This window comes from Elephas maximus, chromosome 21, assembly GCF_024166365.1.
Source record: "Elephas maximus indicus isolate mEleMax1 chromosome 21, mEleMax1 primary haplotype, whole genome shotgun sequence".
NCBI classification, from domain to species: domain Eukaryota; kingdom Metazoa; phylum Chordata; class Mammalia; order Proboscidea; family Elephantidae; genus Elephas; species Elephas maximus.
The window spans coordinates 23998641-24018732 of NC_064839.1; the positions used below are offsets into that span (position 1 = coordinate 23998641).

General features: G+C 48.8%; 1 protein-coding gene across 6 annotated transcripts in view; it reads left to right on the top strand.

Annotated features, from left to right (window-relative positions):
• NLRC5 (NLR family CARD domain containing 5) overlaps positions 1-20092 on the top strand; it is a 92177-nt gene that overhangs the window by 62019 nt on the left and 10066 nt on the right. For all 6 annotated transcript variants that reach the window (XM_049864611.1, XM_049864610.1, XM_049864609.1 and 3 more), the window contains 15 exons: positions 698-787; positions 981-1043; positions 3488-3571; positions 5710-5793; positions 6600-6689; positions 7082-7147; positions 9418-9501; positions 9589-9672; positions 11308-11394; positions 12407-12487; positions 13443-13526; positions 13864-13947; positions 15865-15948; positions 16573-16644; positions 19259-19342. In XM_049864611.1, coding sequence (XP_049720568.1) covers positions 698-787; positions 981-1043; positions 3488-3571; positions 5710-5793; positions 6600-6689; positions 7082-7147; positions 9418-9501; positions 9589-9672; positions 11308-11394; positions 12407-12487; positions 13443-13526; positions 13864-13947; positions 15865-15948; positions 16573-16644; positions 19259-19342 — 1221 coding nt within the window. The remainder of the gene's footprint in view (positions 1-697; positions 788-980; positions 1044-3487; positions 3572-5709; positions 5794-6599; positions 6690-7081; positions 7148-9417; positions 9502-9588; positions 9673-11307; positions 11395-12406; positions 12488-13442; positions 13527-13863; positions 13948-15864; positions 15949-16572; positions 16645-19258; positions 19343-20092) is intronic.

Genomic DNA, 20092 nt, shown 5'->3' on the forward strand with positions numbered 1-20092 from the left:
AGGCGGAACATTCTCATTTTCTCTAAGGCAGTGCTTCCTAATTAGGGGCAATTCCCCCCGCCTCGAAACAGGGGCCATTTGGCAATGTGGCTGAGACATTTTGGGTTGCCATGACTGGGGGTAGGTGGGTGCTAGTGGCAGCTGGTGAGTAGAGGCCAGGGATGCTAACATCCCGCAGTGCACAGGGCAGCTCCCACAACGGTTATCCAGCTCCAGACCTCCATAGTGCTGAGGGTGGGAGATTGTGCACTAAAGGCCTGGAGATTCCTGCTCCCTCTCAGCAAGGACTCACCTGTTAAATTCTGTGTTTGCCGGTAACAGCAAGAGTAGTAATGACAGCAAGCATCGGCATCCTGCTAGGCAGTTCACAAGCTTGATATCATTACATCCTCACGGCACCCTGAGAGGAAGGCATCCATCCCATGATTTATCCTGTTTTCCAGATAAGGAAACAGGCTCAGAGAGGTTAAATGATGTTCAGCGTCACACAGCCTAATCCAAACTAGGATTTAAACTCAGGTCTGCTCCACCATGCCCCTATTTGTCCCACCTGCACCGCTGCCTTCTATTGCTTTGCTGACCCTGCTGGCCCTCCCTCCTCCCTTGCCTGTCCCCTCCAGCCTACCCAGGTCCCTTGTCCACTGGCCATACTTTGCAGTGATTTGCTGATATAGGGCCATGCCCCTTCTGTTCTCAGGCTGAGTAAGACGAGACTGTCCCCAAGGAGCCCCTTGCTGCTGGCCAACATCTTCAGCTTGTGCCCACGGGTTCAGAAGGTGGAGCTCAGGTGGGCAGTAGCCTGGGCCACTGGGACAAGATTCTGGGAGGGTTGTGCCTGGGGTCTGGTGGGTATGAGGGGTTGGGCTGGAGGCGGTAGGGCTCAAGCCAGAGGCTGTGCTTCAGAGAGAGCGGTGACTGTCCCCTGGGGACATCCTGAGGCTGTGGCCAAAGGGGACTGACCCAGGTACTGTCTGCTCCAGGTACCCGCATCACGTGTCCCTACACTTCAGGTCCAGTGAGGAGCAGGAAGGCGTGGACTGCAGGTAAGTGGCCCGAGCCATACCCTGGCATCCAGGGGTCACTGGGGCTGAGCAGACATGGCCTCCCAGGTACCCAGAGCAGAGCAAAGACTGCCTGACCCAGCTTGTTCCCCTGCAAGGACCCACCAATCGAACTTGTTTCATCCAAGCTGCTTTTACAAGAGGAAGCAGAGGCCCAGAGAGGGTCAGTCTTTGCCCAAGGGCACACAGCAAGTCCATGTCAGACTGAACCAGAACTCAGGAAGCCTGGGAATGTGGAAAGGGCTTTGCAGCATTCGCATCAAGCTTTGAATCCCAGCTCCACAGAGAACCTGGTGCTACATGTGCCCTGGGACTTTGGGCGAGTTACTTAACCTCTCTGATCCTTGGCTTCCACAGCTATAGACAGGAGCCACTATATTGCCAGGAGTTTGTGAGGATGAAGGGAAGTGACATGTAACATACCAGGTGCTCATAGATGCCGGTGTCCTTGCCCCTGCTGGCTCCTGGACCAGTGCTCTGTGGTTGCATCAAGTGGGAGGCAGGAAGATATTGCACTGGGGTCAGGATAAGGGAGGAGGGCTGGAATTCAGAGCTGCTGATTCCTGTAACTATTTGATACCACTGGCTTCTTGAACCATTTCCTTCTCCTCTCTGAACCTCAGGCTCCTCAACAGTGAAATACAAGAAATAGGGCACTGCCAATCTGCAAGGTGTCATACTAAGAGCCTTACACGTATTAACTCATACCAGCCTCACAGCTGTGGTCACACAGCAGGAAGTGGTGGAGTTGAACGTGAACTCAGGCAGCCTGGTCCTGTTCCTAGCCCAGAGGTGGGCAAAGTTTTTCTGTAAAGGGTTGCCAAAAAAAAAAAAAAAAGAGCCGCCATCGAGTTGACTCTGACTCATGGCAACCCCATGTGTGTTAGAGTAGAACTGTGCTCTGTAGGGTTTTCAATGGCTGATTTTTCAGAAGTAGATCGCCAGGCCATTCTTCTGAGGTACCTCCGGGTAGACTGAAACTTCCAGCCTTTTGGTTAGTAGCCAAGCACGTAACCATTTGCACCACCCAGGGTAGTAAATATCTTGGGTTTTGAGGCCATATGGTCTCTGTCACTACTCAAATGCTGCTGTTTTGTACCTTGAAACAGCCATAGATGATACATAAACAAATGAGTGTGGCTGTGTTCCAGTAAAAGTACAGTTATGGACAATGACATTTGAATCTCATATAGTCTTTATGTGTCATGAGATAGGATTCTTTTGTTTTGTTTTCAACCATTTTAAAATGGAAAAAACCATTCTTAGCTCTCAGGCCATACAGAAACAGGGAGCTGTGGGCTGTGGTTTCCTGTCCTAGCCCAACACTACTCCAACTTACAGATTGTGTAAGTCAGGATTTTCCAAAATGTAGGACCTAGACCATGATGAGATGATTTTTAGCGGGTTGGACAAATAGTAAGGTTCAATATGACTGAATCCGTTACTGAGAAAATTACTCCCTTTTCAATTCTCTTTTTTCGGATTAGGGCAGGGCGGAAGTCTCAGCGGGGTGTTAGTGTATCTGTACACCTCTCCAGCACTTGCTAACCTCCCTTTTTAACAGAATGCTCTCAGCAGCCCTCATCAAATTTAATAGTGATGACATTTTGCTTTCGTTTTATGTATTTTTATGCTTCTGGTCCAATTAGTGACAGCTTTCCATTTAAGTTAATGGTATAAGGTCTCCTTTTAAAATAAATGTGTTATTTATTTATTTTTAATTAGCTGATTCCAAGAAAATATTAAGTAAATGATAGTATAATATGGAATTTAGGAATATGGAAAAATCATGAAGATAAACAGTGATCAAAAAATTTGATTTTAGAGACTTCCTGATTTTAAGATTTTTATTTTTTAATTGCTGGCTGTCGTAGCCCCTTAATTTGCCTACATTGTGTGGTCTCATTCTAGACTTTTCAAAGGTAGACTTACTGCGACTTTACCCCAGCATCAGTAGCCCTCTGCAGCAGCAGGCATCACGCATATCCCCTTCCCCATCTCCATTCTGTTCCTTACCCCGAGGGTAGAGAGGCGGGGAGATTCCCGAGTCATTAAAATGACCCCAGAGCTGCAGTTCTTCAAACTTGAGCTTGAATCAGAATCTTCTGGAGGGTACATTAAAGCATGGATTGCTGAGTCCTGCCCCAGAGTTTCTCACTCAGTGGGTCGGGGCTGCAGTCCCAGAAATTGTCTTTTAACAAGTTCCCAAATGATGCCAATGCGGATCCTAGGACCACACTTTGAGAGCCACTGGTCCAGAGAGAGTGGGGCACCAGGTGGGATCTTCTGGGGGTGGGAGTGATGGGTGCCGGATATTTCCAGAGTATCTGTGCTTGGAGCTCAGAGGCTGCCCTGGGGCCTAGCTGGGCAGAGGAGGTCTGAGTGACTAAGCCACCTATCCCCTGCTCATTCCTCCCCACCAACAGGTTCATGGGCTGTGGCCTCCTCCAGGAGCATGTGGAGCCACTGTGCTGGTTGCTGAGCAAGTGTGAGGACTTCAGCCAGCTGGAGTAAGTTGGGAGCAGGGCACAGGAGCGTGTGCCTAGGTGGCACTGGAGGTGTGTGTCTGTGCATATGCGTGTGCGTTCATGCAGGTGTGCATGCCTAACCTTTCAGGACCAGCTGCCAAAGGACTCCTGGAACTCCAGACCCATTGTATCTTCCCCAGTCCCTCGTCCCTGCCTGGTGGACCTAGGTTCATAGTGTGGTCCTTGATCTAACTTGGGGAACCCTTCACAAAAGGCCCCTAGCCTCAAGCTCTGCTGGCTGGTGGGTTCTGAAATGCAGGGCCCGTTGGTTTGCTTGGCAGGTGGTTGAAAGTACCAAGAGCTCAGCGTGAGGAGGGGCCGGGAGTCAGCCAGGGTAGGGACTTCTGGGCTCTGGTATTGTTGAGAAGGGGATGGTTTGTGTAGCCTGTCTTAGGTACCCAAATAGGGCAGCCCCTTCATGGGTGAAAAAATAATAGTAATAATAATAAATAAATAAATAAAGGCAGCCCTTTCATGGGTGAAAAAATAATAGTAATAATAATAACTAGCATTTATTGAGTACTTTCTCCCTGCCAAGCCCTGTGCTTTCCATGTATTAACTCTTTATTTGTTGTATTAACAACCCTGTTACTGTTGTTGTTGTTAGGTGCCATTGGGTTGATTCCAACTCATAGGGACCCCATGAGATGCAGTAGAACTGCCCCCAATGGGTTTTCTTGACTGTAATCTTTACAGAACCAGATCGCCAGGTCTTTCTCCCCACAGAGCCGCTGGACAGGTTCGAATTGCCAACTTTTCGGCTAACAGCCGAGTACTTAACCATTGTGCCATCAGGGCTTCCAACAACCCTAGGTACTATTATTGTCCCCATTTTACAGATGAGGGCACTGAGGCACAGAGAGATTAAGAACTTGCCCAAGGTAACACAGCTAGTATGATGCAGAATCTTTGCTAATAACTATCAAAAATCTAGTATACGGCCAGTGGGAAATAAAGGCAGCTGTTTAAAAAAAGAATATGTGTATTTCCCTGGGTGGCACAAACAGCTTACGCTCAGTTGCTGACCAAAAAGTTGGCAGTTTGAATCCACCCGGTGGCACCACGAAAGAATATCCTGGTGATCTACTTCCGTAAGATTACAGCCATTGAAAAGCCTGTGGAGTACAATTCTACTCTGACACACTTGAGGTCGCCATGAGTCAGCCATGGGTTTGGGTATAGATATAGATATACACACTTCACTGGGTGACAAAAACGGTTTGCGGTCAGCTATTTATTGAAAGGTTGGCAGTTTGAATCCACCCAGCGACACCGTAAAATAAGTGAAGTGAAACAAGTTTCAGATTGTCATAATCAGGGCAAAATGGGTTCGAAACAGTAGGATGAAAATCAGATATTCCAGATTATTGTATTTCTCAGACTGTAGTCAAAACCACAGAACCCTACAAGGAAAGGAAGTAAGAAAGTGTCCAAGTTCAGTTTTCAATGTTGCAGTCCCAAATTCAAAGAAGAAATCTCTTTGTTAAATGAATCCTCCACACGTTTTTCTTTTTCCGGAATTTACATGTGTTCAAAAAGTGTGGCTCCCAGCTGGTGCAGGCTAAGGGCAGAGTAGAAGCTCATTGGTTTTCCCCTAACTCCCGAAAGCCTACTGGAGGCACGTGAGCCCTGGGAGTGGTCACCAGATATTGAAAGGGACGATGAGGGCTGGTTGACTGTGGTGCTGGAGAGAGGGACAGTAATGGTAAATACAGGAGCTGTTGTTTCGAAGGTGGTGATAATTCTAGTGGTGATGGAGATAATGGTGATGGTGGTAATGGGTGTGGTGAGTCAAGTTGGTGGTGATCGTGATGGTGGTGGTGGTGGTGTTGGTGATGTTCATGGTGGTGGTGATGTTCATGGAGGCGGTATCAGGCATGGTGATGTGAAGTACATAGTAGTGAGGGTGCTGGTAGCAGTGATGGAGTTGTGATCATGGTGGTGGTGGTGATGATGATGATGGTGATGTTGAGATGGTAGTGCCTGTGATGGCGGTGATAATGATAGTGCTGTGTGAGTAGAGTGCCAGTCATGGTAGACCCAGTGGTGATGGTATCAGTGGAGGCAGAGAGTGAGGAGGCGTGTCTGACCACCAACCATCCTCTTCTTACCTCTTGCAGCCTCTCAGGAAACCTGTTGGGTGATGATGGCCTCAGGAGCCTCCTGGAATGTCTGCCTCAGGTGTCCATCTCTGGTTCACTTGAGTAAGTGAGGAATGACCTTGGAGACAGCTAGGAGGGAGACTTCCCTGGGCCAAGAGCATTAACAGGGTTCTTTTGAGAGCGTCCCTGGAGAACTCCAGAAGACAAGGACTTGTAAGGGGAAAGAGTGTTTCTGACCTTGACTCTGCTAGTCCTGGGTCCTTCCTCCTTCCTTCAAGCCCACCATGGGAAAAGTACCCCCCCACCTCACCCCGGCCAGATACCCAGGAGAAGCTATGTCTCACAAGAAAGTGGACCCACTCCTGCATGTAACCCCTTCCAGAGAAGGTCATCGGTGGGGCAGGGAATGGACAGTTCACCATTCCTAACCAGCTGGTCTGGGATTTCAGCCACCCCAGCTCCTGGTCCATCCCGCCCCTGAAACTCCTCTGACCCAATCTACAGGACACAGTTTTAGAGTGTGTCCCCCTAGCAGACAGAGTCCCTAGGAAGTCATCCACACTCTCACCAGAATGAGGGTACAACCTAAGTTGCTAGGCAACTGAGCTTTGTACTCTGGGAGTCTCTCATCCATGTGGGAATGGAGCCACCAGCCTGGCCCCTCAATACCCTGTCCCTAACCACGTTGTGTGCCTCACCCCAGATCAGAGTGTGGTGCCAGTGCTGCCCGTGTGGGGTAGGGGCCCCTCAGGATCTCTCTCTGGCCTTCAGTGTCTCCATCTGCAGGATGGACCCTTGGACATTGAGGCCTCTCTTCTCAGATCTGACAGCTGGGGGCAAGGGGAGCTGGCCAGGGCTCTAACAGGTCCTGCCCTCACCCCCAGTCCTGAGCCTCATTTCTCTTCTAGTCTGAGCCACAACAGTATGTCTCTGGAAAGTGCCCTGTACCTGGTGGAGACCCTCCCCTCCTGCCCAGGCGTGGGGGAGGCCTTGGTGAAGTAAGGAGATGTTAGCGCCCCTTGTGGATGGTGGGGGAAGCAAAACTCACACACTGGAAGGCCCTATCTGTGGGGCTTGGGGGAATCCCTGCCTCTCTCCCAGCCTCAGTTTCACTGAACATGGGATCATAATTTCCGTGATTCCCTGATGCCCGGGGGCCATGGAGAACAAGGAGGTCACGGGACGGGGCAGGCTAGGTTTAAGCATCCTCATGGAATGAGTTTGGGGGTCTCCCCTGGTTGGCAAGAGCCTTCCCTTCCTTCCCTGGCTTCCTGCTTGCTTGGGTTCCTGTGGGCCCTGCCCCGTTCTCTCTCTGCACCCCACGGGCCCCTGGGTCCTAGGATGCTGGTGGGTCTGAGCCTCGAGCCTCCCCACACCCCTCTCTCTGCAGCCTGGGCCCTGAGCAGAGCTTCCGGATTCAATTCTCCAGGCAGGAGGAGGCTGGGAAGACACTGAGGTAACTCCTGGTCTGGGGTGATGGGAAGAGGGGAGGGTGGGGAGAGGAGGTGGTCACTGCGGCAGCCTCCATGCCTGCTTCTTTGTTGAGCCCTGTCGTCCTTTAGACACTTCGAGCTCACTACCTGGGCTAGACTCTCCCAGATCTGAATCCTAAGCCCCCACACCCCAGCCCTCTGGTGGGGCTTTCACGTTGTTCTTGTACATCATAGCCATGTCCCAACTATAAATCTTGAGGTTCTGAGTGTTGGGGTTAAGAGCGCAGACTCTGGAGCCAGCTAGGGATACATCCCAGCTCTACCACTTACCAGCTGTGTGACTTTGGACAAGTTGCTTAACATCTCTGTGTCTCAGTTCCTATTTATTTATTTATTTTTAAATTATCTTTTTTTTTTTTTATTTGAGATGAAGGTTTACAGAACAAACTAGTTTCTCATTAAACAGTTATTATACATATTGTTTTATGACATTGGTTAACAACCTCATGACATGCCAGCACTGTGCCTTTTCAACCTTGGGTTCCCTAGCACCAACTTTCCTGTTCCCGCCTGCCATCTAGTCTTTGTCCCAGGGCTGGTGTGCCCCTTTAGACTTGTTTTGTTCCATGGGCCTGTTCAGTCTTTGGCTGAAGGGTGAACTCCAGGAGTGACTTCATTACTGAGCTGAAAGGGTGTCTAGGGGTTGTACTCTCAGGGTTTCTCTAGTCTCTATCAGGCCAGCAAGTCTGGTCTTTCTTTTTTAGTTAGAATTTTGTCCTACATTTTTCTCCAGCTCTGTCTGGGACCCTCTATTGTGATCCCTGTCAGAGTAGTCGGTGGTGGTAGCGGGGCACCATCTAGTTGTACTTGACTCAGTCTGGTAGAGGCCATGGCAGATATGGTCCATTAGTCCTTTGGGCTAATCTTTCCCCTGTATCTTTAGTTTTCTTCATTATTCCTTGCTTCCGAAGGGGTGAGACCAGTGGACTATCCTAGATGGCCTCTCACAGGCTTTTAAGACCCCAGATAGTTCCTATTTTTTAAATGGGTAATAGTAGGACCTACCTCTTGGGGATTAAATAAGTGCTTGGAACAGGCCTGGCTCCTTGAGTGTTGTATCAGTTATTACTACTAGTACCATCACCACCATTCCCTGGTGGCCCCGAGCTCTGTCCCTGTCTCTCAGCCTCACTGCCACTTCCTTGAGTCAGTTCCTCTACATGTCTTACTTCAGCTGTTGTCATGGCCTCCTAATTGGTCTCCTGCCTCTGGCCAGGCATCCTCCAGTCCATTCTGCCCACAGCAGTCAGAGAGATCTTCACAACACACACATCTGATTATGTCACTCCATTGCTCTAAGCCCCTCAGTGGCTCCCTCTTACCTCCAGGATGAAGTTCAAACTCCTTAACCTGATCTTCTGGGCCCTTCACAGTCTGATCTGGTTGTCACCTCCCAGCATGTTCTTCCAGCACCCCCACCACAGACACACAGACACACACATACACACATATATACACACACACACTCCAACTATAAGGGATTTTTTCTATATATTCATTGAACATGCCTTGCCTAGCCAAGCTTCCCTGCCTGTGTTCATGCCAGGCACTTAGCCTGGCATTTCTTCCTTTTCTGGGATAAAATTCTACCAATTCTTTAAGACCCAGCTCCAATATCAGGCCCTGCTGAAAGCCTCCAGTGAGCCTCCCTGTGGTGTTCTGCTGGGTCCTCTCTTCAGCTGGGGGTGAGACAGCAGTCTGGGGGTGCCTGGAGGGCAGGGCTATAGCTGAGATCCGCAGGCTCTCTGTCCTTCTTGAGGTAGCCTCTAATAAAGCAATACTGGGCACAGTGGGGTAGTGGTTAAGGGTTTGGTGTCTGGAGTCCAGGTGACCTGGATTGAAACCAGATTCCACCCTTCTTACCAGCTGTGTGACCTGGGGTTAGTCAGTGTCCCCATCTGTAAGTGACACTGTGAGAATTAAGTGAGATACTGCATGTAAGGCAGGCACCCAGTCTTGTTCACTTCTGTGCACCGAGAGACTGGCACAAGCCTGGCACATAACCAGGCTCAGTGAGTATCTTACTCCTCATGCTGCCTTAGGGGGATATGGTCTCCTCAGAGAGACAGAAAGCTCCTAGACAGGAAGGCACATCTTAGGCCTCTTCTTAGATACCAGTCCAGGCCTTTGCACTTAGTGAGGGCTCCCCCTGTAGGCCTTGGAGGACTTGGAGGAAGCCAGAGCTGCTGCCCCCACAGGCCTCACAGGGCTTGCCCTTGCTCTCTGCCCTCAGGCTGAGTGAATGCAGCTTCCTGTCAGAACATGTGCCCAGACTGGCCACTGGCCTGAGCCAGGCCCTCCAGCTGACGGAGCTCACGTGAGTGACCAGGCCCAGCCTGTGGGGACAGCCGAGGGGTGGGGACACCCTGCTAGAACCACCTCAGTTACTGATCTCTGTCCTCAGACTGACCCGGTGTGGCCTGGGCTTGGAGCAGCTGACCATCCTCCTGAGCCTAGTGAAGCGGCCAACAGGGCTGCTGGGCATCAGGTATCTTCTTCCTCCTCCCCTTCCCTACCCCAGAAAGTGGGGTGTGGTGTGAATAGGGGGCAGGAGCGGGCACTGGAGTAAGGGTCCAGCCAGGGTCATGGCCCTGGCCATTTCCTGCCACAGAACCTCCCCAAGACATACGGAGAAGTCATTCCTCCCTGGGGTAGGGCCTGTGCTTTGAGACTGAAGAAGAAAACGAACTTTCAAGACTGCTCAACTGAGGACAAAAGTAACATGATCCTGTTTGTTCTTTATGAAGATTTTCAAACATTCAGATAAATATCACATTCAGAGAAGCTACCCCAAAATAAAGAAAATAATTTTTAAAACTCAGATTCCCATCACCTAGATCTAACAATTATTAATACTTTTCCATATTTACTTCATATTTTTGCAGATGTGTTCTGAAATAAGTTACAGACATCATGCTGTTTGACTCCTAAATATTTCAACATAAATTGCTAAAAAAAAAAAGTCATTTTCTACATATAACCTCAGTTAGGATGTCTAAGAGAATCGGTAGCGATTTCTACTGAAATGTCCCTCAGTCGGGACAGCTGGTTTTTAGGTCCAGGAGCCAGGCAAAGAGCCACATTTGCAGGGGACAGTGACTCTTTGGATCCGTGTCACCGCTTTCCCAATTCATGTCAGTGTCCTGCTGACAACAGCAGCAGTGTTCTGTGGACTGTCCCTTCCTTTGGCCAGGTCTGCTTGCCCCCTGTTGTCACAGAGCTTGTTCCTCTAACCCTCCACTTTCCTGTAAACTGAAAGTTATATCAGAAGTTAGATCGGAAGGCTCCATGTGCTTTCATTTACATATTTGTGGCAAGAAAATTTACTTCTTGCCACAACCCGTGAAGAGGCACATGTGATCTGGTTGTTCCCCAGGAGAACATTTTAAAATAAAACTTCTCTTACTCTCAAAAAAAAAATATGTGTGTATATATATATGTACACACACATGCATATGTATATGTATGTGAGTGTATATATATATATGTACTTATAGAAATTTGTGGAAAACTCAGAAGAACATAAAAAAGAAAATAGTGCTTTAAAAAAAGTCCACGTAACTTAAAAAGCAGGAGTATTTTCAATGACTCTGTTTTTCCCTGCTTATAAAAGTGTATGCACACATTGTAGAAAGCTTAGAAAATATAGAAAAGTAAAGAAATAAAATAAAAATCACCCGTGAGCATTCTACTACGAAAACAACCTCAGTTAACCTTTAACATAGTTTCCTCATCTTTCTCCCTCTCTCCTTCTTGGCATATATATTTTTTTCTTTTCTTTTAATGAAATTGGGCTATGCTTAATATAAGTTCTGTTTACTTATCTTTGTAATGTAATACTACATGGACCTTTTCTGAAGTCTAAAAATATTGTTTTAAAAATTAATATTTTCTCTTTGGATTCTTAAAATAATAATTGTTAGAATAAGGATGGTGTTAATTTTCTTTTTTATGCTTATGCCTGGTTGTGTAATTTTATAGTTTTAAAATCAGCAAAAAATTAAAAGCCTCTAGGCCCCCTTTGACCCTCCTCCTTGCTCCCCTACCCCTGCCCTGCCCTCACCCCTGCTGGTTAGGCACTGCCCACCCTTGGAGACTCTGTCTCTGTCTGCTTCCATGACAGGGTGGAGGAGCTGTGGGTGGGCAGAGTCGGGGTGCTTGAACTGCTAAGAGCCAGCGCCCAGGCCTCAGGCAACGTCACCGAAATAAGGTAAGTCCAGGAAGGAGTTGTTCTCGGAATTCTTCATCTTTTCATGACCCTGGGGACCTTCCCTCGTCTAGATGTTGGTCCCTTGTTCTGTGGGGTAGCAGCTGTGTCCCCAAGATAGCTCCTGGGTACACGTGAGAGGGCAAAGAATGCTTGTTGGGACTTGTGCAGCGGTCAGGCTACAGCGCCAGAGTAAGGATCACAGCCTGAGATTCCAGACAAAAGGTTGTCCTATCCCAGGAGGATACCACGGGGGGTCCAGGCTGTCTGTGGCTTTGTGACCAGGGTGAGAGAATGACATGGAGTGGCTAAGAGCAAAGGCTTTGGCATGTCACCAACCTATTTTCAGATCCCAACTGAGCCACTTGGTGGCCTGAGCCCATTACTGAGCTGCTCTGGTCTTAGCCTCCTGGTCTATAAACAGCGCATGGTCACCCCCACATAGTGGGGCTGAGTGAGGATCGTAATCACTAAAGCTTGGGAAGACCTCAGATGTGCTGTCGTTAGCAGAACAGCCTGCCTCTTGCTTCTACCCTCTCTCTTTCACAAGTGACCAAGGAATGGCTTGAGAGTACTTTAGCCACCACTCCAGCATGACCCTCAGCCCCTTCCCCAAAGACCACCACCCTCACCCCATAAACATAATATTCAAATAAAGGCCATGAGCTCAAAATGCAAATGCAGGCTTGCCAGGCTTCCAACCACATTTGGGCCCCTGAGCCCCTCCCTCAGTAAATTCTGGAACTTCCTTTGGATCCATTTAGTAACTCCCCATTGTGGTCCAAAAAGCCTCATTCATTTATTAACTTAAAATGGTCGAAAAGGCACCACTTTTGGTGTATGCGACCCAGGGGAGCATCTGCTTTCTCTCCCCCAAGCTGGACACTAGCAGGGGAGGGGGGACCCAGGTCTAGTTCTGGAAGCTCAGAGTCAGGAGGCTGGGCAGCCCCACACTAGCTCAGCCTGTGAGGAAAAGCTTCTACAGGCCTCACCCTGGTACCCCTTTCCTCCCCAGCATTTCTGAGACCCAGAAGCAGCTCTGTGTCCAGCTGGAATTTCCCCGTCAGGAGGAGAACCCAGAGGCCGTGGCCCTCAGGTGGGACTCAGCTCCTGGGAGCCCAAGGGAGTGGCTCGGGTAGGGACACAGCCACTTCTGACCAACATTTCTCACACCCCTGCTCAGAGTCCTTTGATGTCCCAAGTTTCTGCACGGCCTATGAGGTCTCACCCAACCTGTCTCTCCATGCTCTCCATCCTACCCCAAACCCCAGTCTCTCCTCCGGCCATTCCCCCACCCCCTGGATTGTAGCTCTTCAAACATCACTTTGTTCCCTTTGAACTCAGGGCCTTTGCACAGGCTGTTCCCTCTGACCAGAATGTTCTCTCTTCCCGCACCCCTTCCTCCTTCTTCATCTGGCTAATTCCCACTCATCCTTCAGGTCTCAGCTTAAATGCCACCACCTCAGGATGGCCCCTCCTGAGCCCCAGAGCTCCAGGGTGGAGTCAAGCCCTCCTGTTATCACTCTTACAGATGCTTGAATTCATAGCATCTCTAGTCCAATAGCACATTTTTGGGAATTAGAATAAGTGGACGGATGAAGCCCTGTAGGTATATGTTTTGGGAAACAGTGTTGCTAGATCTCAGTCCCAACTCATCTCCTCAGATGGGTGCCCTTATGCAGTGAACAACCTTCACAGCCATACCAGCTGCCCCACCTGGACCCCTCCTCTAAGCACTTCTCACAATTGAAGAGCAAATTATGGGGCTTTATTTCATTAATATTTGTTTACCCCCACATCATCAGCAGAAATTCTGGTGGGGTAGTGGTTAAGTGCTACAGCTGCTAACCAAAAGGTCGGCAGTTCAAATCCACCAGGCACTCCTTGGAAACTCGATGGAGCAGTTCTACTCTGTCCTATAGGGTCCCTATGAGTGGAAATCAATTCGATGGCAACGGGTTTTTTTTTTTTTTTTTTTTAACACCATGAGCTCCTTGTGGTCAGGGACTGAGTCACTGGTGTTCAGAACTGTCACCTCCTGTCTGCCCCAGGCTGGCTCACTGTGACCTTGAGACCCACCACAGCCTTCTCATCAGGCAGTTGATGGAGACATGCACCAGGCTGCGGCAGCTCAGGTGAGCACCCTGAGCCACTGTCTCTGTGCCTGGCCCTCTGCCCCAGGTCTGGCGCCTTGAGCTCCCTGATTGGTCAGGATGGGGATGGAGAGCCTGCTAGGTGAGGCTGGTGGAGGGGGTGGGGGAGCATACTAGACTCTGGCACTCTGGCTTCCCTGTGCAGGAGAAAATCACACTTGAGCAGTAGGGGAAGGGACCCAGGGGAGCGCAGGGAGCCCTGCAACACTGGGAGCTCCTGGATAGTCCTTCCCTCTCTCTGGGCCTCCCAGTCTGTATGTTATGACCCTGAAAGGCGTCCAGACCTACAATCCTCTGGAATATGTTTGGCCCTTTCCAGCTTGTCCCAGGTTAACCTCTGTGATGCCAGTTCTCTGCTGCTGCAGAGCCTCCTGCTGTCCCTCTCTGAGCTGAAGAAATTCCGGTAAGCAGACAAGACTCATGCCCCCTTGCTGCTCAGCCATTATCCCCGAGCCCTGGCCTCAGAGGCATTCTGGGTCTCCGCCCTGTGGGCTGGCCACAGTGCTTCTAGAGATGTTATTAGGCCTTAGTAACACTGAGTCACGTGGCAAGAAGATTACTCCTTTTTCAATGCTATTCCTTTCTTCTTTGTTCTCTCCCCCTTTGTTTATTATTTTTACTTTTTATTTTGGAATAATTGCAAACTAATAGAAAAAGTGGAAGAAGAATGCAAAGAATGTCCATATACCATTCACCCAGATTCACCCTTTGTCAATATGTTTGCACAATGGCTTTACCATTCTCTCTTTCTTCCCTTCCTCCCTCCTCCCCTTGCTCCTCACTCTCTCATTTCCCTTCATTTTTTTCTGAACCATTTGAAAGTAAATTGTGTACATCCTGCCCCTTATTCCTCGATAGTTCAGTATATTTCCTAAGAATGAGGACATTCTCTTCCTTAATCTAGTAAAATTGTCAAATTCAGGAAATTTAACACCGATACACTACTGTTATCTAAACTACAGATCAGATCATATTCCACTTTCACCAATTGTCCCCCCAAAAAAAAAACCCAAACCCACTACCGTTGAGTCGATCCCAGGTGATGTTATTTATTGCATTATGTTTTCCCATCTGGATTAGTCCCAGATCCCACACTGCATTCAGATGCCAAGTCCCTTTGTTTTTGTTGTTGTTAGATGCTGTCAAGTCGGCTTCAACTCGTAGTGACCCTATACGAAACACTGCCTGGCCCTGCACCATCCTCCCAATCATTGCTATGTTTGAACCCATTATTGCAGCCACTGTGTCAATCCATCTCATTGAGGGTCTTCCTCTTTTTTTTGCTTACCCTCTGCTTTGCCAAGCATGATGTCCTTCTCCAGGGACTGGTCCCTCCTCATAACGCATCTCTTTAGTCCCCTCCAATGTGGAACCATTCCTCAGCCTTTCTTTGTCTCTGATGACCTTGGTACTGATGTGTACAAGTCAGTTATTCTGTAGAATGTCCTTCAACTTGGGTTTGTCTGATGTCTCCTCATGCTTAGACTTAGGATCTGCATTTGGAGCAAGACTATCACAGAAGCGATGTTGTGTCCTTCTCACTTGAGGCACATGGTATCTGTTTGTCCCACTGCTGGGGATGTTACCTGTGATCACCTGGTTAATGGACTGCCTGCCAGGTTTCTTCCCTTGCAAAAAAATTACTGTTTTCCCCTTTATATTTAAAAAGTATCTTGTGGGGCAATAGTTTGAGACTATGTAAATATTCTGATCCTCTGAAACTTTCACCAAGGAATTTTAGCAACCAGTAATGATTCTTGCCTGAATCCATTTTCAGTATAATGGTTGCAAAATGAAGCTTTTCTAACTTTGAATTCTCCTTCAATCCAACTGATTACATCAAGAAGAGTGTCTTCTGCAAAAAAAAAGAAAAAAAGAAGAAAGACTTTTGGTGCCAATATATCTTTAACGCCTCTCCAATACTTGCTATTTTGCTATTTTTTAAAAAATAAAGATGCGGAACTTGTGGCAAACAACAGTAACTAGCTAGCCTTTAAAAACAGTTTGTTTTCATTGTAATTCTTTTTATTTATCCTCTGTTTGTGATAAGTTAAATGACAGTATCGTAATCCTCAATCATGGCATAAACTGTGAAGCTTCAACCTGAATGATTGTGGTTTTAGGGAAATGTTCAACTTGTCCTTGCTCCTGCCTCCAACCTATATCTTGACCTAAAGATTTCATGTTGGGAGAGATTTATGGAAGGAAGGAGGTCCCCTGCCCAGTACCCCTCAGGAGCCACACCCCTGCCCTGTGTCCTTGCCCTCTGCTGCCAGCATTCAGAGCTCTTTCCTGACCTGCTGTCCTTTGACTCCACCAGGCTTACCTCCAGCTGTATGAGCATCGAGGGCCTTGCCCACCTGGCGTCTGGCCTGAGCCACTGTCACAACCTAGAAGAGCTGGAGTGAGTCACAGGGTTAAGAGGTCAGGGGTGGGGTGGTCCAGCCTCTGGGCAAGGGGTGGAGAGGGCAGTTGGCCTTTGGGTAAGGTGGACAGTGGGACTTCAGCCTGTTTTCTTCCTGCTCAAGTCCAACAAATCTGGGTGTGGTCTGGGGAGGGCTGAGCCCTGTATTCTTGGTCCCAGCTTTGCCACTGACTCATAGAGTGACCCTGGGCAAGGAACAAATCTTTGGGCTTTGATCCCCTCATCTGCAACATGGCACTCATAACCCTTGCTCTGCCTAGGGCACCTATGTGTGCTGAGGCACAGAGAGGGCTAAGGGGTGGAAGGAATAGTTGTGTGCCTGCATGCGTGTTATCCTCGTCCCAGCTTCTGCTTTTACAGCCCTCATTCCAGGACCCAGGGGCTGGCTTGCCTGTGACTGCCCTGCCCCTCCTCCTGCAAGAACCCCAAGCCTGACCCTTGGGGCCAGGAATGTTCCCATGGAGCCTGGACAGAAAGGGTGGTCCAGGATTTGTAGACCCAGAGGCGGCCTCCTGGGGAGCTGAGTGGGGCCTGATGAGACAGCTCAGCTCCAGGGGCTGAGCAAGCTCATCTAACCCTCTTCTTGTACTTGGTCCCCTCCAGCTTGTCTAACAATCAGTTCGACGAGGAGCTGATGGGGACCCTTGAGGAGAAGTGCAGGCTGAAGAAGCTTGAGTAAGTGGTGGTGATGGTGGTGATGGTGGAGGCAGGACAGTGTGGAGGGAGCCTAGGAACTTTCACCTTTTGTGAACACAGGTTGTCCAGTCCCTGGATGGACCCAGGTGAGCTGAATGCCCTCTCAAGGACTGTTACTTCCTTACCTGGCTCTGATGGCCAGCAAGATGCTTGGTCTCAGGAAAGAGAATACTCCACTCAAACTGGCCCACGTCAGGAATTTATTGTCTTGTGTCATGGAAAATTACAAAGGAACTGACTTCAGGCTTAGTTGGATCAAGGGGCTCAACATTTGTCAGGCCCTACTCTATACTCTAGACTGAGCCATTGTGGCACAGTGGTTAAGAGCTCGGCTGCTAACCAAAAGGTCGGTAGTTCAAATCTACCAGCTGCTCCTTGGAAAACCCAGTGAGGCGGTTCTCCTCTGCCCTACAGGGTCGCTGTGAGTTGGAATTGACTCAATGGCAATGAGGTTTTTGTTTTGTTTTTTTTATTTTTACTGTCTATCTAAGTAATCTAGTCTTCACTCTCAGGCAGGCACTCCCTGTAGCAGCAGGCTTACTTTCTACCATCTCGGTGGAAAGGGAGCGCCTTTCTCTGGCACTTATAACAAAAGACCCTAGACTGAATCTCACTGGAGTAGCTGGGGTCATGTGTTAATCCTGAAACCAATCATTGTGGCTCTGAGGACAGCATCTTCCAATCGGCCAGACCTGAGTCTTGTGCTCACTTAATTGTCTGGATTTACTGAGGCAATTTTTCAGGGTGCCATTAACAGAAGAGGAGTGCCAGGGTGGTACGAGGAATTAATGCACTCAGCTGCTAACTGAAAGGTTAGAGGTTGAAGCCCACCCAGAGGCACCTTGGTAAAAAAGGCCTGGTGATCTACTTCCAAAATATCAGCCGTTGGAAGCCCCAGGGAGCACGGTTTTACTCTGACACACCTGGGGTCACCAGGAGTCAGAATTGGCTCGATGGCAACTGGTTTGTTTTTATTAACAGAAAAAGGGGACACAAACGCTGGCAGAAAAAAAACTCACAGATGTCCCCTGCTTGTGCCTTTTGCCTACAATTGTTTCCTTAGTAACCAGCAACTTTTATCCTCACCCGTAATTTAGAGTCACCAAAATCTTAGAAATACCAGAAATAGCCCAGCCCACCAGAAATAGCCCAGGCCTCCATCCTGCACAGACCCCTGTTGAAACAAGTATCTGGGCAAACACATTGACCGGGCATTTTCTGCTTTTAATCTTTAAGTGTTTCTGATGACCAGGGATACACATTGGTTATACAAAGTTCCATCATTACAGAAATATTTAACAAGGGACGTGAAATCCCTGGGTGATGAGACCCACCCAGCCCCGAGAAAACTTCCAGGAACAGTAGGGTGAATTTCTCTCCAGATTTTTTTTCTACATATGTTTTTAATACAGTTCGAAATATCGATCTTTTGGGGTTTTGCCCCTTAACACTGAAATCCCCCCACTTTGTCTCTATTTGCCTGTCCTGGGTGGGAAGTTCTGGTGGGGGAGGAGAGGGGAGAGAGGGAGACCTTCGACTAGAGGGCCCTCCTATTCTTTGAGCTGCCCGTTTCTTTGGTCTCCTCCTATCTGCCTGTATCTTGGCTCAACCTCCCTTCCTTCTGAAAGCTCGTATTTGGGGATTTGGAAGCCCAGTGATTCATTCATTGGCTCATCCATGCATTTGACAAATACATATCGAGCTGTGTGCCTGGGCCAAGGCCAGGAGCTCCACGTACTGTCCACCTTCTTCCACCTGTCCACTGCAGGAAGATGGCTAGGGTGTGGACCTTGGTCACAGGCCACACTACTGGGGTTGGTATGGTGGCCAACTGTCCCAGTTTTAATGCTAGAAAGTTCCGTGTCCTCAAAAGCCCCTCAGCTCTAGGAAGCCCAGGGTAGCTGGTCACCTCTAGGTTCTACTTATTAATGTGTGAGCTTGGGCAAGTTCCTAAACTTCTCTGCACTTTAGTCCCATCTTAACTCACTTCCTGGTGTTGTTGTGAGGATTAAATGAGATAATACCTGGTAAGTGCTCAGAACAGAGCTATTATTGTTATTCTCACCCTCTTCCTCCTAGGCTGGGGACCTTAAGGAGGGTGATTTCATGAGTAGCACGTGACCAAGGCCCAGGAATGGGAGTATCCAGCCTTGGGTTCTGTTCCTGAGGCTGCCACTTTCTGTGTGTGACCTTGAGCAAGTTTCCTAACTCTCTGAGTCTCAGTATTCCTCATCTGTAAAATGGCGATGATAATAGATCCACCTTTGAAAATGGCCCTGAGCCCAGTGCCTGGCCCACAGTACATGCTCAGTATACGGTTGTTAGTCTGGATCCAGACATAGCTCTAAACCACCAGGGTTTCTGATTCAGAACATAGAACTGCTAATTCATGCAGGGAGATGCCATTTGGATTTCCCAGTGCAGTTTTGTTTTGTACAATTTTTATACTGTGTGGATGTAAGTGACTGTCTTAGAGGACTTAGGCATTGTTAACCACAGAGACTGTGAGGCCCCAAATAGGACCGGGCCTCAGTATGTACCTGGGACCCGACTCCAGGATTCCTAGGTCTTCACCTGGCCTTCTTTCCTCTAGCCTCAGCCACCTGCCGCAGGGTAGCTGGTCGCTGGATATGCTCACTCGAGGACTAAGCCACATGGCCCTCCTGCAGAGCCTCACGTGAGTAACGAAGGGGCCTCAGGGGAATGAGTGGAGGACACATTTTTCTGGGTGGTTGTCTTGGCTCTTCTGGGACTATCACCCAGGGAAGCATCAGGGCACCTCCCTGAGGGCCCTCCTCTCCCTGGGACATCTCTGGGCCCTCCCAGGTTGGTGTCCACTGTTCTTGCCTTTCAATGCCACCAGCTTCCTCCTGGCTACAAAAGTGGCCTGACGGGGTTGGTCCTAAGCCCTGGAATAACTCTCGTCCAAGCCTTTATACGCACAGGAATCAAGCGCTAATTCTGGTTCTGCAGGTCTGGGTTGCCTCGATTCTGCACTGCTATGCAGCTCCCAGATGGTTCTGATTCTGGGGGCCACAGGCCACATTTTGAAGGTCTCTGAAGGTCTGGACTCAGATCTGGTGACCTTGCATTTTCTCCCTGCCCACTTTGACAAACGAATATTATGCTCTCTTTTTAACATGATTTTAAAAAATATGAAACATTATGGCTAAAAGCAAAGTCAAGCAATGACACAAAGCATTGCTTTGTTTTTATCCAAGCCTCTACCCCTATTCTGGCCGAGCAGAGTGGATAGGAAATGAGGTCAGAGACTGGGGGCCTTGGAGGGAGGGCAGATCCCAGAGGATCAGGTCATTTGGTCATTTCTCTTAAAATCAGTTTACTAAAAGGCAGTTCAAAATTTGATTTGCAAAAACAAAAGAACCCTCAGACAAATACTTTAACATGGGGCTAAGACAGCTTGCCT